Source organism: Delphinus delphis, chromosome 15 (genome assembly GCF_949987515.2).
Source record: "Delphinus delphis chromosome 15, mDelDel1.2, whole genome shotgun sequence".
In the NCBI taxonomy this organism is placed as follows: domain Eukaryota; kingdom Metazoa; phylum Chordata; class Mammalia; order Artiodactyla; family Delphinidae; genus Delphinus; species Delphinus delphis.
The window spans coordinates 87,681,481-87,707,353 of record NC_082697.1 but is presented as its reverse complement, the minus strand read 5'-3'; the positions used below and the strand labels follow the sequence as shown (position 1 = coordinate 87,707,353).

Below are 25,873 nucleotides of genomic sequence, written 5' to 3'. Positions count from 1 at the left end.
ATTCCCCACCAAAAGGAACCTAGAGTCTTTAGAGAAAAAACTGACTCCAGGTCTGGGGCAGAAAACATACAAGATGAGCCGGCAGCCTCTTGAAACAGCAGAAAGCAAGGAAAATGACAGAAAGCAAGGAAAATGACAGAAAAGGTGAGGCTCGGGTCAGAGGGCGCGGGAGCCCCACGAAGAGGCTCCACCAGCCAGAGACGGGCAGCCTGGGCGCCACTCGGATAATAGCCTCAGTGGATGAAACAACAAAGTGGACTGAAGTCGGGGGCTGGGGAAAACCACAACTAATGAAGATCCGTAAGGGGGGTGGTCGAGGTGTGCCGTTTACCCAGCCCTGCAGACTGGCACGCCTCCCCTCCCCCTCCCACGCCCACCTGCCCTGCATCGGCCCTTTTGGCCGTGGCTCTGGGTCTGCAGATGCTCTGGGTTCCTTGGTCCACGTTCCAAGGCACCTCCTAAGCTGCTGTGAGCCCCAAATTCACGGTCTTTCCTAATCCAATGGACGTCGCGTGGTGCGCTGGGCCCTGGCACTGTGGGGCCAGTCCTCCTAAGTGAGCTTTGTTCACAAGTCCACGTGGCCTCCCGCTGGCTGCAGGTGACGGGGGAGCCCGAGGCAGGCACCCCAGGGCAGGGACAGGACACCCCAGCCAGTGCGGAAGCTGAGCCCTGGACCACCCCTCCCAGGCCCCCTGGCTCTCTCCCTCCCTCCGCTCCGGGGGTGGCCACACCAGAGTCACCCCATTCAAAGCCTGGCCGTTTCCACCCATGCCCTGGCCACCCTCTAAGGCCGTAAACGTGGGCGTGTGCAGGGCAGGCCAGCCTCTGGCGTCCGTCTTCTATTTCAAAGACCCCCTCCCGACGTCCTTGCGCCCAACCACAGGGGCTGCAGTACCTAAGGGCACTGGGCTCTCCCCACACAGCCCCCCGCCCAGACGCCCTGCTCCCTGGGCAAGGTAGCTCCCCACGCTCCCTCCCACCCCGATAACCCTGAACTCCTCCAAACCAGAAGCAGCCTCTGCATCCCACCCCCAGGATAGGCTCGGCACAGAGGACGCTGGGTGGACGGATGAAGGAATGAAGGAAGGAGGGAAGAGGGGCAGGGGTGGGGTGGGGGGACGGCACTCCCTCAAGAGTCTGGGTCCCCCTCTCCGGGCCCAGCACCATCCTAGGAGATCTGGCGTGTAGTTTCTCACTTTTCACTGGGCTTCTTGACAGGCTAAAATCTGGAAGCGGATCCTCAGAGGAACTGTGTATCTGGCCAAGGTTCCCAGCGAGACCCCGGTGGAGCTGCACTCCAGACCCAACCCAGAAGGCTCTGCGGCTTTCTTACTGGGTCAGGCAGGAGCCCAAGTCGCGGGCCCAGCTCGACCTCCTGCCGCCCGAGGTCAGCCCAGGGTGAGGGCACAAACGAGGCCACCCGGCGGGGTCTCCCCGTGTCCTCAAATGCTTAAGCCGCTCGCCCACCTTTGAAACAGTCGAGCTTAATGAGGCGCGAACCCCATAGCCAAACTCTCTAGCCACTGCTCTGGGCACGCCAGAAATCGGGACAGACTTCGAACCCGGGCTGTGGGTTAGCTAGGAATGTCGTGTTCCTGCAAGATCCCAGTGTGACAACCGTCCCGACAGCCCTGAGATGTGCTGAGGGGTCTAAGGGACGGGTCACGTCCTCCCATACGAGGCAAGGATAGTAAGAGCGAGCATCAGCGTCAGGGTCCTCGCTACGTTCAGACGCCGGGGACATGAAGCAGACGCGCGCGCGTCCCAGAGCGCCAGCCAGCGAGCGCAGGGGGCGGGGCTACCCTCCTTGAAACTTTTCTCTGAAATATTTTCAAAATAAAAGTTTAAAATTTAATCAAAAGACAAATAGGGGCTTCCCTGGTGGCGCAGTGGTTGAGAGTCCGCCTGCCGATGCAGGGGACACGGGTTCGTGCCCCGGTCCGGGAAGATCCCACAGGCCGCAGAGCGGCTGGGCCCGTGAGCCATGGCCGCTGGGCCTGCGCGTCCGGAGGCTGTGCTCCACAACGGGAGAGGCCATGGCAGTGAGAGGCCCGCGTGCCGCAAGAAAAAAAAAAAAAAGGCAAAAAAATAGATTTCACAAAAATCTGGACTTTCAAGCTCCTCTGGAAAAATCTGGTACCTGGCCACCTGGGCCCACTCCCCAGGGCAGAGGCCGCCACGCTGGGGTCCTGCTTGCTGTAGGCCCCGCCACCTGGTCAGCTTCCCCGCAGGCCCCCGAGTGTCCTGGACTCTGGGTCAGAAGCATGCTGACGCCCAGGCCTCGCTTCCCTCTGAGAACGGGGACCCGAGAGGGGCCGGCCACAGAGTCTGAGGACCTGACCAGTGGTGCACACGGTCAAGCCGCTCCCTGGGACACTGGGACGCAGGCCTGGAGCGCGGAAGGCTGGGGACGTGTCAACCGCCTCCAAGATCCCCTGGGACCCTATCCTGCAAACAGCTTCAGAGAAACGCCCTCTCCCCCCACCCTGTGAAGGCCGCAGGGGGGCCTGTGGACAGGCGGACAGAGGGAAAAGCAGATAGACGGGACCCTCGGTCTTCTGGGGCGCAGCGAGGTGAGGCATGAGGCTGAGGGGCTCGGCAGCCAGGAAGAGGGCCCAAATTGCAGCTCCCGGACCAGCTGGGGCCTGGCAGGCCAACCGCTGGGCCTCAGCCCGTCATCTGCAAAGTGGAGCGACTGACAGAGCCGCAGAAGCATCAGTGCCACGCCCGGCACGTGGCACGTGCACCAACGGCTACGACCACTGTGTCCCTGCCACCACGCGGCACTACACTCACTCGATGCCGGGCTCCTCCAACAGGGGCTTGGGGTCTGCTGCCAGCCCCGGCCAAGGAGGCCTGATCCCAGGGCCCCTCCTGCCCCACCAGAACGGCCCCTCCCTCTCTGACAGCTGGAGCACAGTGACCCCAGGTGGCCGACACCTCCCAGCCAATGGCCACCAGCTGTAAGAAATAACACGGGGGCAGCCCGTGTGGCGGTCACCATCTCCCCGGAGGTAACATCTTGGGAGACCACAGCACAGCACCCAGGGTGCCAGCGCTGATGCCATCCAGATGCACCAGGACCCCACCCCAGTCCCTAACCCCTGCTCGCCACCCATCTGTCCTCCGTTTCTATAACTCTGCCAGGCTGAGAATGTTATTTAAACGGTGTCACGCAGGATGTAGCCTTTGGGGATCGGCCTCACTCGCACACTCCCCTAGAGACTCACCCAGGCTGTCGTGTGTGGCAGTAACGTGTTCCCTTTTTTGGCTGACTGCTGTTCCATGGTATCCACTCACCCACTGAGGACACCTGGGTTGTTTCCAGTCTGGCACTATTACAGATAAAGCTGCTATGAGCAAAATTAACATACAGGTTTTCACGTGAACATAATTTTCCACTGCTCTGGGATAAACGCCCAAGAGTGCAATTTCTGGATCACATGGCAGTTACGTGTTTAGTTTTCTAAGAACCTACTAAAATGTCTTCCAGGCTGTAACAGCTGCCGTTCCCGCCGGCAACAGACGAGAGCTCCGTCTCCGCCTCATGCCCGCCAGTGGTTTGCATTTCAACCATCCTGATGGGTGTAGAGAGATTTGCATTTCCCGCTGCCTGAGGAGCTGAACATCTCCTCGTGGGTTTGTTTTCCATCCGAGTGTCCTCTCTGGTCGAGCGTCTCTTCATGTCTTTGCCCAGTTTCTAACCGGACTACTTGGTTTTGTATTGTTGAATCATGAGAGATCTTAATATGTTCTAGATACCAGTCCTCGTACAGATGTGAGTCCTCAGCTTGTCTTCAACCCACGTTCCACGTGTCTCACGCTGCCCTCCCTGGAGGAGAAGGTCACTGCAAACACCTTGTATCCGCCAGCCCGAGTGCGTGTGGCACCCAGCAGGCACATAATAAGTGCCGCGGAACGAGCATCCCTAGAAAACCCTGAGTTCCTCAATTTGGCACACTGTCATTTAAATTTCAGTCCCACGCCCAGATAAACAGTGCTGTGCACGCTTGGCCGCAGAGTAACTTTCCCCCTAACTAGTCCCAGAGCCATCAGCAGAAGTTGGAGAACATGCCTCACATAATCAAAAACCCATCTGCAGATCTCACCCTACTCCCCACGTGGAGATAACACACTTAGCTGTGACTGACAGGTTGTCCCCCAGGGGCTCAGGATGAGCGAAGCCCCCGCCCCAAAGCCCAGAGCCCTCTGGGCTCGGACCCTCTGCCTCGGGGGTGTCCTGGTATAGGGACGAGGCTCCCTCTTCACCAGGCTCCGCCACTCCCGCCCTGCTGCCCACCCACCTCCACTCCTGCCCACCAGAGCCCCCCAGAGCTTCCACAGCCAGCCCACCCTGCTGCGAACCTTGTCTCCTTCACGAGAGCATCGAAAAGAACGCAACACTGCAGGATTTATTTGCCAAAAAAAGTGCAAAACTTGTCCACTGAAAACGACAGAGGATTTCTGAGAAACTAAAGATCTAGATAAACGGAAAGACATTCCTGTCCATCACTTAGAAGCCTCAGTACTGACAAGACGCCAGTTCTGTATCAAATCCATCTATAAATTCAGTGCAAGCTTTTTAAATAGAAAGTTATCTAAAATTCATATGGAAATGCAAAGGCCCTAAAACGGTCCAGACGATTCTGAAAAAGAAGAACCAAGTGACAGGGTTTACACGACCTAATTTCCAAACTCACTGTAAAGCCACAGCCAACAAGACTGTGTGGTGTTGGTGTGATGATACGGCACACAGATCAGCGGGACAGAACCAAGCGCCCAGAAATAAACTCTCACGTTTATCCTCAGTTGATTATTGATGAGATGCCGAGACATGTCAACGAGGAAATAACAGTCTCTTCCACAAATGGTGCCAGGCACCCAGACGTCCACTGAGAACACCACGGCCTTAGACCCCCGCCTCACAGCACACACAGTGACTCAGAGTGGATCACAGACCTCATGGGAGAGCTAAAATGATAAAACTTCTAGAAGAAAACATGGTAAAGGCTTCATTAACGTGGGTTAGGCAAAGAGTTCTTAGATAAAACAACAGAAGCATGATTCTTGAAAGAAAAAAATTGATAAACTGAACTTTAAAAGACGTGAAGAAGATGAAAAGACCGAAACACAGACTGGGAGAAAATAACTGTAAACCACGTATCTCATTAAGGGCTTGTATCCAGAACATAGGAGGCGCTCTTATGACTCAACAGTAAGAAGACCAAGAACTCAAAAAATGAGCAAAAGATTTGAAGAGACATTTTGCCAAAGAAGTTGTAGAGGAAAAGTACAGGAGAAGACACCCAATCTACTTAGCCAACAAGGAAACGCAAATCAAACCCACCACGAGACGCCACAGCCATTAGAGTGACTAGACTTGGAAGACAGACGGCCCGGAACCTCAGCAGGATCAGAGAGATGGGAACCTCATCACTGCAGGTGGGCCTGGAAATGCGCAGCCACTTTGAAAAACAGGTGGTTTCCTAAAAAGTTAGACGTAAAGGTAGCCTCCAACCCAGCAATCCCACCGTTAGGAACCCACCCAAGAGAAACGGAAACGTGGGTCCACACGAAGACTTGCACAAGCGTGTTCACAGAACCGCGAGCCCCTGAGCGACTCTGCCAGGCCCGGGGCTGTCATCACCCCACCCAGCGCACTGAGCCTCAGGTGTGCACAGGGCCGAGCAGGGGGAGGCAGGAGGGGGGACCAGGGTGCAGAGATGCTCTACCTGACGGAGATGACAGCTCCCGTGTCCGGAGCAGCCCTGAACCGTCAAGGAAGACCCATCTAAATCCTGCCTGCCTCACCCACTCCAGGCTCCTGACGCCCCCACCCCAAGGGTGGGAACCAGGCCAGGTAAGTCATCTGTGTGCAGACGCACGTCTGGGAGAGGACAGAAGCAGGACAGTGAAGTCCCAGTTCTCACTGGGTGGACGAGGCCAGGACCCGAGGCCCGGCTCTAGGGAGCTTCAGCACCACAAGCCCAGCCTCTCGGGGATTTTTTTTCTTTTTAATTAACTAACTTATTCATTTATTTATTTATTTTTGGCTGTGTTGGGTCTTCGTTGCTGTGCGTGGGTTTTCTCTAGTTATGGTGAGCAGGGGCTACTCTTCGTTGTGGTGTGTGGGCTTCTCGTTGCGGTGGCTTCTCTTATTGCGGAGCACGGGCTCTAGGCACGCAGGCTTCAGTAGTTGTGGCACGTGGGCTCAGTAGATGTGGCTCAGGGGCTCTAGAGCGCAGGCTCAGTAGTTGGGGCGCACGGGCTTAGTTGCTCCGCGGCATGTGGCATCTTCCCGGCCCAGGGCTCAAACCCCTGTCGCCTGAATTGGCAGGCAGATCTTAACCACTGTGCCACCAGCGAAGCCCTCAGGGAGTTTTAAGGAACAATTTCAGCGCTTCTGGACAGACGTGGGGAAGTTTAGACTCGTGAGCTTTCCTGGTCCTGCAATTCTGAGCACCGAGTAGCAAGACGGGGACACAGAGGACGCAGCCTCTTCCTCCCAGGGTCCCGGCTAATGAACGGCAGCTATTAAACCACTGAAAAGAAGAGCAAAAACGCTGTTCCTCACAGAGCTGCTCTCAGAATCATCGTTATTTCCACCCAATTAAGCCTTGTCTTCCGTGAAAGCATCACTTGGAAATGGCCCTGTTCTGGGTCCAGACCCCTGAACTCGTGACAAGCCACACAAAATCACACGACGAGGAAACTGCTCGGACGGGAGCCAAGCTCCACACTGCAGCACAGGTAACTAACAGGAAGCCACGTTAAACAAACTAAACTAAAACCGAGATTTAGGGCTTCCCTGGTGGCGCAGTGGTTGAGAGTCCGCCTGCCGATGCAGGGGACACGGGTTCGTGCCCTGGTCCGGGAAGATCCCACATGCCGCGGAGCGGCTGGGCCCATGAGCCATGGCCACTAGGCCTGCGCGTCCGGAGCCTGTGCTCCACAATGGGAGAGGCCACAACAGTGAGAGGCCCACGTACCGCAAAAAAACCCCACCAAGATTTAAATGCTTAAAGTGGCCATCAGCCCGATCATAAAAGGAAGAGGTTCGAATCCAAAAGGTGCATTAGCTGAGCTCATGGCTCCACACTGAGAGGAGCAGAGAGGCCTGGCAGGGCCAGGAGGCCAGGCTTCCCCAAGAGACAAGGCCAACGAGGACCAGAGGTGAGGGGCCACGGCACGAGGGCAGAAAACGAGCTTGGGGGCAAAGGGCCACCCCCGGCCACCTGACACCTCCCTCTGGACACCCAGCAGGCCAGGCTGCTCAGGCTTGTGTGGCCAGATCCCATCTCTCCACCTGCCACCTCCGCCCTCCAGGCCGCATCAACCCCCGAGCTTGCAGGCTCCACCCTCCATCCAGTCCACCAGCCAAAGCCAGGGCCCAACCTGGCACTGTCACCAGTCTGTCGACTGCTCCCCCCGCCCCACAGCCCGCCCTCCATCCGTCCTCCACCTGTGGCCCCCGTGATCAGGGACCCCAGCAGCCCCAATGCATGTGAACTAGATCCCCAGTCCCCAACTTGGTCCTCGACTGACCAGGGTCGTTTAATATGGTCACACGCTCTGTCCTTAAACATCTAAAACGTTTCATTGAACGTTTACACAGTTGCAAAAGGGAGGAATTTCTGGGCTACTGTAAGTGCTGACGTTTTCACTGCTGAAATCGCTTGTATTACTCTTTTAAACATAGACCATGAAATAAAAATCCATAGCGTCGCGGTTCACTTTAGGTGTCATCTCGCCTGGGCCGAGGGACGCCCACTTAACTGGTGAGACGTGATTTCTAGGTGTGTCTGGGCTGGTGTCTGGGAAGAGATCAGCCTTTGAGCTCAGACCACGTGAAGACGGCTCTCCCCATGGTGGGCGGCACAACCCCATCCCTTGTGGGCCCAACAGAACAGAAACGCAGATGACAGGAGATCCGCTCTCCACCTGAGCTGGACGCCCACCCTCCCCACCCTCGAGCATCCACCTGCGAGTTCTCGAGCCTCTGGACTCGCTGCACAGCCCCACCGGGCCCTGGGCATCCGGCTCACAGGCGGCACCTGGTGGGGCTTCGCGGCCTCCACGACCCCCAGAGCCAGCCCTACGTTAAACATCCTCAGACATGTCTCTATCCTCTGGGTTCTGTTTCTCTGGAGAACCCTGATTCACCACGGGGACTGGACACCCACCAGCTCTTTAACCAAGAAACAGGGGGTGTAAAAACCCTCTTAGCTGGGATTTTTGCCTTGTTCCTTCTCTCCTTGAACAGATATTTCTAATGTTTTCTCACAGAACTTATCCTAATGTAAAAACATTTATGCTTAAAAGTATTTTATCAATCACCCTGCCATGTTGCTCTGTAAGAGATGTGTGAATCTTTGCAATTTTTTCCTATGACTACTAGAAGACTATAAGTATTAAAATTTTCCTTCAAGACTGAGTTTTTTAAATTATTGGCAGGGACTTCCCTGGTGGCGCAGTGGTTAAGAATCTGCCTACCAATGCAGGGGACACGGGTTCGAGCCCTGGTCCGGGAAGATCCCACATGCCGCGCAGCAACTAAGCCCCGTGAACCCCAACTACTGAAGCCCACACGCCTGGAGCCTGTGCTCCTCAACAGGAGAAGCCACCGCAGTGAGAAGCCCGCGCACCGCAACAAAGAGTAGCCCCCGCTCGCCGCAGCTAGAGAAAGCCTGCGTGCAGCAATGAAGACCCAACACAGCCAAAAATAAATAAATTTTTAAAAAAATTATTGGCACAGAGCTGACTAAAAGTAAATACATTAAATTTTGATAAATAAATATTAAATTGAAAAAGTAAAACTGTTTTGGAAACGCATCATTTAGAGTACTTATATGATGCTGATTCGTAGCGCCTTATTGAAAGCAATACGGTTGTCCCAATGTTTGGTGGCCCGAGGCACCCGGGGGCAGTCTACCCAGGGAAGACCCAGGGTGAGAGCTGGGGGTCCCCTTTGAATGGGAGGAGGCTTATCTTGAGAAAGACGGGGAAAGGCTGGCCTCGGCTGCAGACACCGTCCCTGGCAGGTCAGTCCAGAGCTCGAAGTCAGAGGCCAAGACCTGGGACTCGGAGCCTGTCTGCGCAGCCCCTGGAAGCTCACGCCAGGGTCTCCACGGCCAGCCCGGGACCATGGCCCTCAGCAGCGGCAGGATCTGCTGCTGGCCCTCCCGGCCTGGCCAGTTCTGACCCCCAGGGGCTTTCCAGTCCTCAGACTGTCCCTCTGCCAGAAACTCGCTTCCCCTGCCCCTCATGCTTGCCAGGTTTCAGGTTGAAACACCCCCTCCTCCAAGAGGAGCTCCCTGGTTGCTCTGCCCAGCAGAGACCTCGCCCATCCCCGCTCAGGTGCATCTCCTGCACGCCCCCTCCCCTGCCCACCTGCTCACTGACCTAGGATAGCGCCAGACACCCGCTGGACAGACAGGTGAGAGGGAGTGGCTCCTGCCTGGGGACCGTGGCTTTCCTGCCTTTCTGGGCAGAGGGAACTTTCCTGAAGCTCTCAGAGGTTACATCACTTGCCAAGGTCATGCAGCCAGCAAACAGCAAGGCCAGGACAAGTCCAAGGTCGTCTAGTGCCAGCCACGCTCCCAACCCCAGCTTCCGGAGGTCTTAGCCTCCTCCTAATAGCAAAGCAGCCCCTAGGGCTTCCCTGGTGGCGCAGTGGTCGAGAGTCCGCCTGCCGATGCAGGGGACACGGGTTCGTGCCCCGGTCCGGGAAGATCCCACATGCCGCAGAGCGGCTGGGCCCGTGACCCATGGCCGCTGAGCCTGCGCGTCCGGAGCCTGTGCTCCGCAATGGGAGAGGCCGCCAACAGTGAGAGGCCCGCGTACCAAAAAGTAATAATAATAAAGCAGCCCCTAACATCACCACCTCTCAGGGCCAGAAGCTCAGAAGCCCGGGGGCCATCAGCCATGTAGGCCCTGCTGCTTTCCAGAAGCTTCCCTGGGCTCCTCCCCACAGTGCCCCGCCTGGACGTGCACGCAGCCAAGTAAGGGGCCCGCAGAGGGAGTCACCTTTCCCAAATGGGGAGCAGGGAAGAGCCCTGAGGACGGGCTGTGCGGGGACCATACGCGGGTTGCTTCACCCCCGAGTTCCCACCTCCTCACCCATAAAACGGACAGAGATTAAGACACACCTGAGGGGTCACCGTGAGAGACGGATGGAATCAGGTATGTCAGGTGCCCGTGGGGCGGCGCGGATGAAGCTGCAATAGATGCAGAATCAACACCAGCCTCGTCCTCCTTGGAAGGACCTGAGACACCAAACGCTTTTGGAAGAAAACTGCCCTTGGCTCCCGGGGCCACAGGGTACACGTCGTGCACGTCGTGCAGCCTCACGTGCCCCACAAACGCTCCCACGGGAGAACCCACGAGAGCCCTCTTGGGAGGCAGCTCCCCGCCACATGGAGGTTCCAGCCCTGGTCCCCCCACCCCCCGCCAAGCCAGGAGGCAGAGCCGCCCGCCTGACCCCACCTGTAAAGTGGGGAGGGTCCCAGGGTCACGTCGAAACCAGGCTCTTTGGTCAGTGGTGCAGGGCTGGACTGCCCTCAGCCTCCTGCTTAGACTTGGGTTACAGGGTCCAGCCACAGTGACTTAACAGACTCAGTCAGACTGGGTTAAAACAAGGTCCACTCCTAAGGCCCACAGTGGACTCCATCCCTGCCCAAACCATGTGGTGCGACACAGCTGGGGCGGGGCAGGAGTGCCGGAGAGTCCACAACACCCATCACAGGCGGTTCCTAGGAAGGCCAGCTGAAAGGTTAGATGAACTACACACACCTAACATGGTGTGCCCACCACCACCACCTTCATCATCACCATCACCATCGTCACCATCACCATCGCCATCGTCACCGTCACCACCATCACCATCATCACCACCACCATCGTCACCACCACCATCATCATCACCATCAACATCATCACCATCACCACCACCATCACCGTCATCACCATCGTCACTGCTGTTGCCTAAAAGGAATCCCATAACCAAGACAGGGACCCAGCACTGCAGGCAAACGTCAGGACTGAGCCATCCCAGGCTAGACGCAGCCCCTTCCTTTACGTATTCAGGACTTACTAACACTGACCACCTCCAACGGTACCACCCCGGTTAAAGACACCATCACCTCACCTGGGTTAGCAAAACAACCTCTCAACTGGTTTTTCTACTTCTCCTTGGTCCCCTACACCTTCTACTCTGAACACAGGGTTAGACTGACCCTACTCAGGTGGAAGGCCTGACAGGCTAGGTATACGCTCAAGCCTTCCAGAGGCTCCCATCTCAGAGCAGAAGCTGAAGCCCTCACAGTGAACCAGAAGGCCCCATGTGTTCAGCCTCATTGTGTCTGTGTCCGCACTGCCTACTCCTGGCCTCCTTCCTGGCTCTGCTCTAGCCTCACTGACCTCTTTGCTGATTCTTGAACATTCCAGGCATGCCCCTGACCACAGGGCCTTTGCACCTGCACCCCTGCTGCATGAATGCTCTTTCCCCAATTGCCTGCCTGGTCTACTTCCTCTTTCCCTCGGGTTTCTCCTCGAACCTCCTTCCGAACAAGGCCTCCCAGGCCACCCCATCCCCCACTCCTCCCTAGAACCTGCTCCACCTCACGCACCGTGTCCTCCAGCTGTTTACCTGTCGGCTCTTCATCTCTCCCCCGAGAAAGGAGCTCCACGGTGGGGAGGGTACCTCTGTTCACAGCACACCTCTGGCCCCTGGAGCAGGATGTGCCGTGAAGGAGACGCCACACCTGTGAGATGCACGGCTAAGCACGGCCTCCGCCACGGGGCACGTCTCCAACGGCCACCTATGACGCAGAGTCCAGAGACACCTCTGGGCATACGAGAGCCCCCCTGAGCAAGGGTCCCTCCTCCTCGCACTGGGGGTGAGGACAACCCTACCTCACAGGTCCACTGGGTGCCACGAGATGGGGCGAATGGCTGCTCACAGGGCCAAAGGCCACGCGGACAGGAGTGGCGGGATCTGCAGCAGGAACTGGCCCAAGTGCCTCTGAGAGACGAGGGTCCCCTCCGAGCACACGAGGGCCGTGGAGGCCACGTCCACCTGCCCCCAGGAGCAGCGTCCCCAGAGCTGTGTCTCCTCTGACGGAAGAGCAGTATGCATCTCCCCACCTGCTCCCCAGCACTGGCCCCGACGGCCAGGCTCAGCCTCGCCACATCCCAGGACTTGTGTCCACAGTCGAGGGGCAAGAAACCTAGGAAGTTACAGGGTGGGAAGAGCCCAGGGAGCCAAAGGGTTAAAGAGCTCCGTTTCCGACGGCCTGAGAATTAGGATGGAGCAGCTGACAGAGACGGTGTGTCCTCCCCACAGCTGTTCCCGGAATCAAAGCGCATCTTTGTTTGCCCGACTCTTAGCAACTGTTGCATTTCCTGAAGGACACGCGTGAACCAGCTGTCATCTCACAAGATGCAACGTGGGGTGGGCTGGATCCTCAGCGAAACGAGAAAACACTGACCGTCAGGGGGCGGGGGGGGGGGGGTCCTGGCTGTTCCCACCCGTGTCCTCAAGTGCCAAGAAGGGGACCCACCTCAGCAGATGGGAATGCGGGCCCCCAGGCAGGACCCATTGCAGAAACAGAGCCGCAGACAGCAGCCCGCACACGACCTAGCGAGAAAGCCGCCCCCACGCGCCTACGGGATGTGAGGTGGCCGTGACGGCAGGAAGCCAAGACAAAAAGGAGCGTCTCGCACTGAAACATTTACAGGTGGAACCAGCTGACGGCTGAACTTTCTCTCCAGTGGTCCAGGGCGGGGGCAGGGGCGGGAGGGAGGGAGAAACCAGACTGGCCATGACTGACGTCCCGAAGCCGTGGCTCGTCACACCATTCCCGCTGCTGTTGCAGCCAAGGACATACCCGCCCCCACCCGGCACCAGATGCTAAACAATGGTCATTTTTAACCTGAGAATCACCGAAATGCTTTTCATGACACCAGACAAAAAAAGCTCCTTGGTAGTAAGAAACACACACACACACACACACACACACCATACCACATACACACACACACACACATCATACCACATACACACATGCACTACACACACACCACACACACACACACACCACACACACACATACCACACCACACACACACACCACATACACACCACATACACACACACACACACCATACCACATACACACACCACACACACATACCACGAACACACACACACACACACACACACACCCCTCCAGCAGAAGGCAGGGTCACCTCCCTGCCACCCCTTCCAGAACGTGAAGCCGGCCCCTCTGAGGTCCAGGAGGAACAGGTCGGGCTGCGGGGCCGCTGTGAGACCACATCCGGGAAGACGCCCCAGGAACTGTCCACACAGGGAAGACACCACGCACCTTCCTGGCTTCTTCTTGGACTTCTGTTTAATGAAGCGGCAGCTCTCCACTGAGTTCGTGGCCCAACCCAGATTCAGCTCACCGGCCTCACTCTCTCGCTCCACCAGCCACAGCCCAGCTTGTTTTCTGTGCCTCCTCTCGCCCCGCTGTCCTTTGCCTGTGCTGCCCCCGCCGCTCGAACGCCTGCCCCACCCCTCTCCTGCCTGTCCTTCAAGACCTGGTTCAAAGGTCACTGGTTCTGCGAAGCAAGCACCCCGACCCCAAGGGACACGAGACCCTTTCCTCCTCTGTGGACCCCCAGCATCCACCAGATGCCGGTGGGACCACCCACGTCCCAGAAAAGGACGACTCACTTTTTAAACGTGGGTCCCCCGCGGGAGGACTCTCGACGGGAGGGGGGCTGCGTTCAGGGTCCCGAAGCAACGAGACAGCACGACGCTTCAACCAGGGCCCCCGTTCTGCGGGACGAGGGGCAGCCGCGTCCCTCTCTCAGGGCTGCTGTAGGGCTGGGAGGGACCCAAGCTCTGGCAGTACAGAGCAAAGTCTGTGTGACTAGCGCTCTCACCCAACGGAGCCGTGAGCGGTGCGGGACTTTGCCTCAGGAAAACCAGTCGCTGCCCCCCAGAACCTGTGTGACCTTGGCCCATTACCTGCCTTCTCTGAGCCTCAGTTTCCCCATCTGATACATGCGGGGGCACCTGCGTCTGCGGAGAGGCTGGCTGGGCCCCGGCCAGCTGGTGAATTCCCCACACCCGGCTGGCAGGCAACTTCCTACTTGTAGTGACCAGGGCTCCAGCGTGGACCCAAGCCAGGGCCCCGGGTGTCCTCCATCCTGGGGCTGGGTCAGCACTGTGAGGGGTGGGGGCCAGCTCACCAGCAAGGCCATCTCGAGGGCCCCACCTTTCTAGAGAAATGGCCCCTCTTCGCGCCTCCCTGGCCTCAGTTACCCCACTGCCTGCGGGCGTCTCCAATCACGTTACGGGGTGATTGTCAGGTGACATCAACAGTGAACCGGCTGGTGTGAGAAGACGTGTCTGCAGCGCCCTGGAGACCTCTCACCACCGAACTCTACAAGTTTTAAAACATTATGGTACCAAATAAGCGAGATCGTGGGCGAGGTTAACAGGAGATTAGGGAGCTGGGTGATGCAATCACGGCAGGAGGCAGGGCAGCCCAGGGCGGCCCCGTCCCCACCGAGGCTCACATCCCAGCTTCCCCCGGGCCCAGCTGGGTGGCCGTGGCAGCTCGCTTGAGCTCCATGTGCCTCCATGCTTCATCTGCCCAAAGCCGCCACAACGAGGCCAGCACCGTTCTAACGAGATGCAGACAAGGCCTGCGATCGGGCTCTGGCTCAGAGCTCGCCATGACGCAGGCTCCAGGGTCCCGGGTCTCAGCCTCACACCAAACACGACTCCAACCCCGCAGGGTCACACGGCCCACGACATGCGAACCTGGAGGTCTCCTCTGCCCAGAGTGAGCCAGGCTTTGTGCAAAACGAAAATCAAACTTTTTGCCAGTCCAACCCATTAAGCATCTCCTCGGATGAGGCCCTGCATTTTCCAAAATGCTAATCTTGGTTTTTAGTATTGCCTGAAAGGTCGGCAGCAAACCCCGAAGCTGGAGCCAGGCTGCAAGAGGGGCTGAAGTGGCTCAGAGAAACAGAGTCTGTTCCCTGAATTGACTGTGAATTCAGCAGACGGGTGTGCTTTTCCCATCACCCGGGGGCCCGAGCCAATTTGTGGAATAACAGACTGCAGAGACATGCGGGTGGGCGGAGACAGACAGCTGTGCGGCCAGGGGTGCAGCCAGAGGCCTGTCTTAATCAGAGCTGCAGGGAGCACGAACCGCTGCCAGCAAGGCCGCCCCAGGGTGAGATTCCCTCACTGCCGCCCGTCCGCCCGCCCGCCCGTCTGGCGGCTCCGGGAACGAGGCCCCGGCCGTGGGCCCGAAATGCAGTGCGACTGCCTGGACCCTGCCCCTGACGCACACACGCAGGGCCTCCTAATCATCACGCTTCTGGCTTCCATGGGCGCTCCGTCTCCAGGCACCCTGAGTGGGCGGGCAAGCCGGGAAGGGACCTGATGGAACCCAAGGGTCCCCACCTCCCTCCCCCGGGCCTGGTGCACCCTCGGGGGACAGGCTGGGATCCACAGCACCTGCCAGGGCTCTGGAACATCCTGTGGCCTCCTTCTGCGCCTGCTTGGGCCCCTGCGTCCCCAGGAAGGACAAAGTCTCTGCCATTGCTCACAAGAGCAGAAGCCAAGTGAAGAGGCTGCACCTGCCAGCCCCCCAACCTGGACCCTCCCCAGGACTACTCAACTCTTCAGCAGGGCTCTGGAGGGGCCCGCCCAGGGCACGAGGACATCCCGCTCCAGCCCCAACTCGGACATGTGCTGCTTGGCCTGGAGCAAGGGGCAAGGGCCCTCCCCTCACTGTTCACTGAAACAGGGCGACAAGCCAGCCTCCCAGAGTCCTTCCTGCTGTGTCCTGAGGCCCAGAGTAGCCCATTTACCTACCTCAGGCCCAGGATGGAGCAGAGAATGACTGTGGAGTGGTGTCAGGGCCAAACCAGCCCCTTCCTCAGACTAAGCACTGAAGGGCGGAGGGGTCTGGCTATGGGCTCCATCTGGATGGCCAAGCCAACCTCAGAGGGGCAAAGCTGCATCCAGAGAGATGCCCACTAACTTAGCCCTACCCACAAGTCAAAGGGCCAGAAAGATGATGATGGTGATGGTGATGATGATGGTGGTGACAATGGTGATGATGGTGATGATGGTGATGGTGATGGTAATGATGGTGATGGTGGTGATGATGGTGATGGTGGTGATGATGATGATGGTGGTGATGATGGTGATGATGATGATAGTGATGGTGATGATGGTAATGATGGTAATGATGGTGATGGTGGTGACGATGGTGATGATGGTCATGATGATGATGATGATGGTGATAACGATGGTGGTGGTGATGATGGTGGTGATGATGGTGATGATGGTGATGATGATGGTGATGATGATGATGGTGATGGTGGTGGTGATGATGGTGATAATGGTGATGATGGTGATGGTGATGACGATGGTGATGGTGATGATGGTGACGATGGTGATGATGGTGATGATGATGGTGATGATGGTGACGATGGTGATGGTGATGAAGATGGTGGTGATGGTGATGGTGGTGATGGTGACGATGGTGATGACGGTGATGACGACGGTGATGATGGTGATGATGATGGTGGTGATGATGGTGATGGTGATGATGGTGATGATGGTTGATGATGATGATGGTGATGATGGTGACGGTGGTGAAGGTGATGATGGTGGTGATGGTGATGGTGGTGATGATGGTGGTGATGGTGGTGATGTGATGATGGTGATGGTGGTGATGGTGATGATGGTGATGGTGGTGATGATGGTGATGATGATGGTGATGATGGTGACGATGGTGATGGTGATGAAGATGGTGGTGATGGTGATGACGATGGTGATGGTGATGATGGTGATGATGGTGACGATGGTGATGGTGATGAAGATGGTGGTGATGGTGATGGTGATGATGGTGACGATGGTGGTGATGATGGTGGTGATGGTGGTGATGGTGATGATGACGGTGATGATGATGGTGATGACGGTGACAATGGTGGTGATGATGATGACGATGGTGGTGATGGTGATGGTGATGATGGTGATGATGGTGGTGATGGTGGTGATGATGGTGATGATGGTGATGATGGTGATGATGGTGATGATGATGATGGTGATGGTGGTGGTGATGGTGGTGGTGATGATGGTGATGGTGGTGGTGATGATGGTGGTGATGGTGATGGTGGTGATGGTGATGGTGGTGATGGTGGTGGTGATGATGGTGATGGTGGTGGTGATGGTGGTGATGATGGTGGTGGTGATGATGGTGGTGATGATGGTGATGGTGATGATGGTGGTGATGGTAATGACGGTGGTGATGATGACGGTGGTGATGGTGGTGATGATGGTGGTGGTGATGATGGTGGTGATGATGGTGGTGATGGTGATGATGGTGATGGTAATGACGGTGGTGATGATGATGGTGGTGATGGTGATGATGGTGATGGTGGTGATGATGGTGGTGATGGTGATGATGGTGATGGTAATGACGGTGGTGATGATGATGGTGGTGATGGTGATGATGGTGATGGTGGTGATGATGGAGGTGATTATAATGATGGTAATGATACGCCCATGGACAGTATCTCACTCTATCCTCACTGCAAGCCTCAAAGTAGGTTTTATTACCCTCATTTGACACCTGAGAAAACTGAGGCTCTGCCAGGTGCTGTGGTTTGGCCAAGAGACACTCTTTTTATTTAGGGAGTGGAAACTGAGGCTCCAAAGTATCCGCACAGACCCAGAGAAAGCCTTCGAGAAACGCCGACTAGAAACGCTGCCCCACCCAGAAGGAGGCCCGGCAGTCTGGGGTAGGGGCTCTGTCCCTCAGCCATGTTGCATTACCTTCCCTTAAAGCAAAGGGCTGGAACACAGTCTTCGCCTTGTCTCCCCACGGATGCGGCTCCACGCGAGCTGAAAACACTGACGAGCGAAAGCACCCAGCCCTAGACCGTGGGTTTTTTTGGTCCCAATCCTGCATTTAGCAGGAGGGATCATAGAGCAGCACGTGGCTTCTCCCGCACGGATTCACCCACATGGATATTCTAGTACCCTACTCATGCCGGGAAGCAGAGGGAGCAGCAGGCAGCACCCACAGCGAGGCTCACCAGGCGCCCTGCAAACTTGGAAAGAACTGGGCGGCACGCGCCAGACCGCAACTGAGCAGAGACAAAGCTGCGAAGCCCAGCGTCCAGCGCACTGAGAGAAGCAAAGGCCCTGGATGCCGCACCGGGAGATGTCACGTGGAAGGTCAGGGGACAGCGTCTCCCTGCCCACGGCCTCTGGAACCCGCTTCCTGAACCGTCAGCCCGTCTCTTTAGAAGCCGTAGCCAGAAACGGGAGCCTGTGCGGGCTTCGATCTGGAAAGTGAGTTTTCCTCTGTGCAAAACAGAAGATCTAAAGCAGGCGCTTCCCGTGTGAAAGCTTTCTTTCCAATCCAGCCTGGAAAAGAGGAATCTTCATCCAACCATCTGCTTCCTCCACTTCTTGTCCACCTGGCTCTCGGATGCAGTGAAGTCTGAGGCAGAGGGAGCCGTGTGGCTCTGGGAACTTAGGGCCGAGGGCGCAGGACTCCAGCATACGTTTCCTGGACACACACACCCGGAACGGCCCAGAGAGGGAGTCCAGCTCAGCTGCCTCGGCCAGGCTGGCCCTAAGCTAAGACTTTCTGAACCTGCTGCTACCCGGGAGCTGGAAGGGGCCATGAAAGGGTGGGACCTGCTGAAAAGCATTGTGATTCTGAGTCCAAACCCTTTTGTTCTGGGCAGAAGAGTCCAGGCCAGTGAACCACTCAGCAGCTTCCAAGGCCATGAACTGAGCAAAGTGTCACCAGTAATCAGAGAAACGACACCCTCTCTCCTCAAACGTGAAATAAGGCGATCGTACCCGGTGTGTCCGGGGCAGGGGAAGCCAACTCAGCAGAGGGAGATGGGGGAGGGCGACCGCGAGGTGTCTCACACGTGTCCACCTTCCGTGGATCCACCAGGAGCCGGCAAGTGCTGGAGAGCAGAGGGCGTGGTGAGGCTGACTCCCCCAGGGAGCGGGCACGGACGGATGGGTCCAAGACGGAGGACCGGCCAGCCCCGCCCCTGCCCCGTGCCACGGGCTTCTGCAGACAGGGCATCTCCACCTCAGCCTGGATCACAGCCACCCCGCCTGGGAAGTACGCTGCGGGCGAGGAGGGACCACCCCAATTGCAGGTCCTCTGGACGTCCCTGCGGCCCTCCTGGGACCAGCCAACACAACGAATCAAAAGCCTAAAAACCCACACTGGCATGCCAGCCACCCTATCCTGCAGAAGCACCATTCCTCGCTCTTCACTGAGACCCCGCACCATGGGAAACTAGAAACGTCCACAGGGACTTTGGCAAGGGGAGCGGTGGACAGCTGCACGTCCACGGCCACCGCACAGTGGCCACACGGGAGGCCCCCGGCCCGCGCCACGGAAGGTGCGTGTGTCCCACCTGTTTCCACATGATATGCACGCGGAGAACGGCCTGGAGGGGCCAGTCCGGGCCACGGCTGGTGGTCACTGTGGGGAGGGGGACGCAAAGTGGCCTCTTCTCCCTTCACTCCGCGTATCTGTATGTCATCTGCACATCTCACGTGGACTGTTCTCAAAATGTGCTCGGTTATTCTAATGAAGAATCACCGTTTGCCAAGAACGGAAAAATAAATTTTTTTTCAAACATCATTTACCCTTTGATCCACGTCGAGGAGTTTATCTTAAAGAAACAGACAAATACTCCCGACGAGCATACGAGTATGGGCATGTCATCAAAACGCTGTTTATCATAAAAGATGCAAACAGCCACGCAGGAGAGCAGCCACATCACACAACCCTACAGAAACGGGGACCAGAGACCACAAAACCCTTTACTGACAAAGAGAGACGCTCACCACCTCTCAAGTGCGACAAACTACGGAGAACGTCATTCCGTTTTGTGACAATACAGGGTTACGGTGTGTGCATAGATTAAATCCTGAAGGACTGCCCCCAAAACATTCCCAGTGATTATTTTTGCTTTGTGGCTTAACGTTTTCCAGTTTTCCCAATTATTTACATGCTCGCCATTGCCAAGCAGAGCACCCCAGCCCCTTCACTGCCCCCAGGCCCCTCCCTGGAGTAACTCTCGCCCCCACCCCACATCCACCCCTGAGGCCCTTCCAGCCCGTGCTGAGCGCCACCCCAGCTCAGTCACCCTCCCTCAGGACCCCGTGCTCCGCGGACAGACGTGCATTTCACCCGTAAGCCCACGAGGCAGTGAGTTCAGCTCGGGCACGGCAGGCCCTCTGCAAGCAGAAGAGAAGTCTTGCCGTGACAAGGTTGGCCTGCGGGCACTTTGGATCCCAACCCAGATTTGAGGCGGCAGCCCAAGTGTACACAGCGCTAAATTTCTAGAGGCCACCCCTGCCCCATGAGCCCGTGCTTCCAAAACTGACCCGTGTCCCCTGGAGTTGGACATCCCACCAGCCCCATTCCCGCACCTACCTTCTCTCGTTGTCGTCCAGGTGAGCAAAGAGCACGTTCTTGGAGATGGCTTTGGCCAGTGCCGTCATAGTCTTGTAGTCCTTGGGGATGACCTGCGGGGAAGCCCAGGAGAGTCAGACCTGTGGGCACCCTGGACCAGGGCCTGGACCCAGCTAGCCCCTTGGGCCCTTCCTTGACCCCGAGAAATCGGGCCACTCAGCCTTCAAGGTGTTATTACCAGTGAGGGTAGACAGAAATCTTGAAATGCTAGCTGCATGTCACAATTTTTGGAAATCTGAAAAATAAAGAAGAGACAAGGGGCCCAGAGTGACCTGAGAATTGGCGTATCGTCCAGAACTCGGGGTCTTGGTAGACAGATGCCGGTGGGCTTCAGAGCCTGTAAAAGATGCTACAAGGGGGCTACCCTGGTGGCGCAGTGGTTGGGAGTCCGCCTGCCGATGCAGGGGACGCGGGTTCGTGCCCCGGTCCGGGAGGATCCCACATGCCGCGGAGCGGCTGGGCCCGTGAGCCATGGCCGCTGAGCCTGCGCGTCCGGAGCCTGTGCTCCGCAACGGGAGAGGCCACAACAGTGAGGGGCCTGCGTACCGCAAAAAAAAAAAAAAAAAAAAAAGATGCTACAAGGCCTCCAGGCCCTTGGATTATTATGTCTTTTGTTTTTATTTCTTTACTCCACTAGCTTTTTTTAGGTAACAAATACTTGTTGAAATATTTGAAAACTGGAAAAAAAAAAGATACCTTGACCCAAGGCTGGCTCCACCCTTTCAGGTGGTTATGGAAGGGGTGGGTAAGGGCCTGGACCTTGTTGGCTAAAATGTGGGTAAAAAGTCATCCCCACGCCCGCTGAGACCAGCCTGGAAAGCTCGAGGTGTGTCCAGTGAATCAACGCCCAGCTGACGACCAGCACAGGTATTTCCAACGCCAAGATTCCTCCCTCAAAAGACACCGAGGGGAGGCCGTCTGCACCGGCACGTGACCCCCACCTCGTGCTCAGCTGCCCCGAAATCTCTTCCAGGCTGGGGGCGGGTGGTGATGTCGGGACCCCGCATGTGGGTACGCCGCATCTAAAACCATGGAACCCTTTACAAAGGGATCCCTGAGGGGCAGGATGGAGCCCCTGAAAAGCCACTCCAGCTCCAGCAACTGTGTAACAGCTCGGACGTGCAGGCCTCGAGAGGAAGGTCTCTTCCTACACGCTGCACCCCCTCCCCTCCTGCAACACCCTGGGTTACTGTGGTGACACTCCAGCTCCAGCAACTGTGTAACAGCTCGGACGTGCAGGCCTCGAGAGGAAGGTCTCTTCCTACACGCTGCACCCCTCCCCTCCTGTAACACCCTGGGTTACTGTGGTGACACGTCACACTTAGGGAACCAGCTGGGCGCCATCCTAGCAGCTAAACCCACATGTCTGTCCTGTTTCCTTGGTTTTACCCAGATCCCACCCAGGCCACATGCAGTCGCCGTGGCCCTTCAGCCCCTCTGGTCTGTGACAGTTTCTCCGAGGACGACTGGCAGTGATTTTGCAGAACGTCCCTTCGTCTGGGTTTGTCTGGGGATCTCCTCCGGGCTGGACGGTGGGCTTTTAAGCTGCACTCTTACTGGTTTTATTCCCTGATTATAAAAGGACTCAGTACCAGGGAGGGACTGGGCATGGTTGTTTCATGGGGACAGAGGTTCAGATTTGCAAGATGAAAACGTTCTGGAGATGACGGCGGTGACCGTGGCACAATGGTGAGAATGTGACCTGGATGCTAAACATGGTTAAAGAGGTGCTGTGGCCCAACTGTCCCCAAATTCACGTGTCGAAGCCCTAGCCCCCATGGTAAGGTGTTTAGTGATGGGGCCTCGGGAGGTGACTGGTGTTAGGTGGGCCCCCAAGACAGGATCCGCGCCCTCGCAAGTCGAGACCTAAAGATCTTGCGCTCCCCACCCCCCCGCCACGTGAGAACAGGCGAGAAGGCGGCCGCCTGGGGGCCAGGAAGAGAAGAGGGTTCTCACCAGAAACCCACCCTGCCGGCACCTGGATCTTGGGCTCCCAGCCTGGAGACTGTGAGAGGGTGAATGTCTGTTGTTTAAGCCGCCAGTCTTGTTACGGCAGCTTGAGCGGACACAGACGCCAATTCTACTACGCACATTTTGCCATGTTTTAAAATAAATGTTCGTAATAGGTCAAAAAGTAAAAATAAAAAGCATTTGTTTAAAGAGTAAAGCTGGTTGTAGAAATGCGTAAGATGGAATGGCAGGCATGTCCAAGGCAGGGCTCAGGGGCACACGCAGCCACCAGTGCTCTCACATCGGGGAGGCCCCTGACAAAGGGGTGCCCTGCTCAGCAGGAGGGCCGGAGAGAGGGAGGGTGACGTCCAGGGCGGGGGCGGGCTACCCCCAGGCGGCTCTGAGGCTGGGGTCCAGCCTCGAGGGTGAAGCCAGGAGAACAGGACCCACGAGGCCCTGGACACGGGGCTCCTCCTCCCACACCCCACGACCTGGCCATCCCGCCCTGTCCCCAGCCTACTGGGGTCACAGAACCATGGGGGTGGGGTGGTCCCAAGAGAGCCTCAGGCAGGTGCGCACCGGGCTCAGGCCAGCAGGGACCACGACGACCTTCTGGAAGAAGAAGGGAGGCCAAGGCCCCGACGCCTGGGATGCGGGCTGGGATGCAGGGCAGGGGGGGCGGGGGTCGAGGCCCACCTTCCGCACGTAGGACACGGCATCCTCCTCTGTGTACACTTCGGCGCTCACTCCCCCACGCCGGTGCCGGGCTTGCACCATCGGGTTGGGCGGCGACGGGGACACTTCCTCATCGTGCGAGTCCGACTGGGAGGCTGACTTCTGCTGCGCCAGGATCTGTCGGTTTTCTTCCTGGAGGGGGGACAACGCAGAGCGGGTGAGAAGAGAGGCCATCTCGGCAGAACCCCAGAGTCTGTCCCGGGAGGTCACGGGGTCCCAGGAAGGCCGGGGACCCAGCGCGTCCCAGCCGGGCCCGCCCGACCCGCCTCCCTGGACTTCAAGGCTACCTCCAAGCCCACCTCTTCCCAGCCCACAGCCCTGCCGGCCACAGAGCCCTGGCTCCAGAAGGCTTTCTGTTCCTTCACACTTTGAGCAACGTGTCAAAGTTGCTACCAGACCCCAGAGCTCAGCCCACAGGGTCCAAGGCCCCGGCGAGCCTCTGAGGCCCCCCAGCCCCACCGGTTCACCCGAGGGCAGGAAGTGCCCCCGCTCTGCTCACCAACGTGCAGGAAACAGGAGGTGGGCGCGGAACAGGGAAGCAAACCTCTCGTCTTCTTCCCGCGCTTTTCATTACTGCTTTTTAAAAACTGTTTACATACAGAGGGCGCAAAACCCAAAAAGTGCAAAGGTACATGGAGTGACGGGGTCTCCCACAGCCGACCCTCCAGCTCCAGTTCCCCAGAGCAACCTGGCGACCAGCCGGTCCCTGGATGGGACCGGGCTTCCCAGCACACGGCCCCGGATGGTCACAGGAGGAACCAGCTCTATAAGCTCTTGTACCTACACACGACCCTACACAACAGCCAAAGCCAGGAGAGCAGCTCCGACTCACGCCAACATACACAGGGTCTTCATCCAACACCCAACGCTTCCAAGGCTGAGGAACAGCCCCAGGTGCCTCGTGGGCAGGAAGGAGGGGTTTCCCTGAGGGTCAGCTCTGGACACACCAGCAACCACCGATCGCTCCAGAACTGCCTTCCACGTACTCACCTTGCCACTCCTCTGTTACCGTGACAACAGTCATCTCATCCTTTCTGAGACCAGCGCCAACATCTCCCTGGAGCCAGGAGTCACTGGGTTATTTCCCACCCTTTGTGAATTACTGGGTGACACGCCGGAAATGGGTTATTTACATTGTACGTTAATTCTACTCAAAGTTAAGACTGTCAGTAAGACTCCCACTTTTATGGAAATCATTACAAACGTCACTGACTGTTCTTGTAAACCACGAATTTTCACTATCAATAGAAATGTCAGTTGCATCTCAAGTGAGAGACTCTGGGCCTTTGCTCTTAGAAATTATTAAAAATAAGAACAGTAAGGGAATTCCCTGGTGGTCCAGTGATTAGGACTCCGAGCTCTCACTGCCGAGGGCTCGGGTTCAACCCCTGGTTGGGGGAACTAAGATCCCACAAGCCGTGTGGCCAGAAAAAAAAAAAAAAGGAACAGTAATATACACAAAAATGAGTCAGTGGGGTCTTAAAGCGGGATTTGGGAGACATGAGTGGGAAAGGCCCCTGCACTGCAGCATAAACTGTTTATAGTGACACCGGGGCTCTGCCAGCGCGCAGGAGAGAGGAACCAGCAGAGGCCCCGGGCCACCAAAGGACATCCGGAAGGTCAGGCCATGTGGGAGTGCCCAGGCTCGGAGGTGACGGTGACACGGGGCAGAGACGTGGGCAGTGATGAAGGTGAGGTCGGGAGGAAACGACCCCAGGCTTCTCGTAGAAGCGAGGGAGCCGACAGGCGCTTGTCTCAGCAAACGAGGGGACTTAAGTTGAGGTAAAATTCGCACAACGTAAAATTAACAATCAGCCGTTTTAAAGCATGCAAGCCTGTGGCATTCGGCACATTCACAATGTTACGCAAACCTCTCTAACAGCTAGATCCAAACGTTTCATCACCCCAAAACACCCGGGTACCCCGCTGGCAGCCCCTCCATGCCCTCCACCCAGGCCTAGCACCCACCAACCTACCTTCTGCCTCCGTGGATCCGCCCATTCTGGACATGGCCATGGACAGGATCATACGGTACGTGCCCTCCCGTGTCAGACTTCTCCCACTCGGCACATTGTCTTCAGGGAGCACCCACGTTGTGGCAGGTGTCAGCACGTCTCTCCTTCTGGTGGCTGAATCGTACTCCGCGGTGTCACATCTCGATGCTCCATTAGTGAGCTGGTGGACATGGGCTGGCTCCATCCTTTGGCTGCTGTGAGTCGCGCTGCCATGGACGTGAGGGTGCACGTGTGCGTCTCGGTGCCGTGTGCAATTCTTGGGGATACCCCTGGGGCAGGAATGCTGGGTCCCACGGGGGCTCGTGCTCAGCTCGGTGAAGAACCTCCCAGCGCTCTCCACCAGCCGCTCCCAGCAGCAGTGCCATCCCCCAACACCCTTTGCCACTTTCTGTGTATTGATTTGGTTTTGATCTGGCCGACGTTGAGTTGGGCTCTGGACACACTGACTTCGAGATAACGGAGCGACCTAGCCTTGGGAATGGCCCACAGACCCTACAGACAGTGGCTGACCCAGGGTCCACAGTCACGGTGAGGACCCCAGGCTCCCTGTGCAGCCACCAGAAGCCATCTGTCTTCAAGAAAGCCGCGGCCCAGGCCTTGTTTTCTTGGACCAGT

General features: G+C 57.2%; 1 protein-coding gene across 3 annotated transcripts in view; it reads right to left on the bottom strand.

Annotated features, from left to right (window-relative positions):
* PRKAR1B (protein kinase cAMP-dependent type I regulatory subunit beta) overlaps nt 1-25,873 on the bottom strand; it is an 86,215-nt gene that overhangs the window by 49,070 nt on the left and 11,272 nt on the right. For all 3 annotated transcript variants that reach the window (XM_060032603.1, XM_060032601.1, XM_060032602.1), the window contains exons 3-4: nt 23,205-23,375; nt 20,520-20,611 (exon numbers count right to left, since the gene is read on the bottom strand). In XM_060032603.1, the coding sequence (XP_059888586.1) occupies nt 20,520-20,611; nt 23,205-23,375 (263 nt within the window). The remainder of the gene's footprint in view (nt 1-20,519; nt 20,612-23,204; nt 23,376-25,873) is intronic.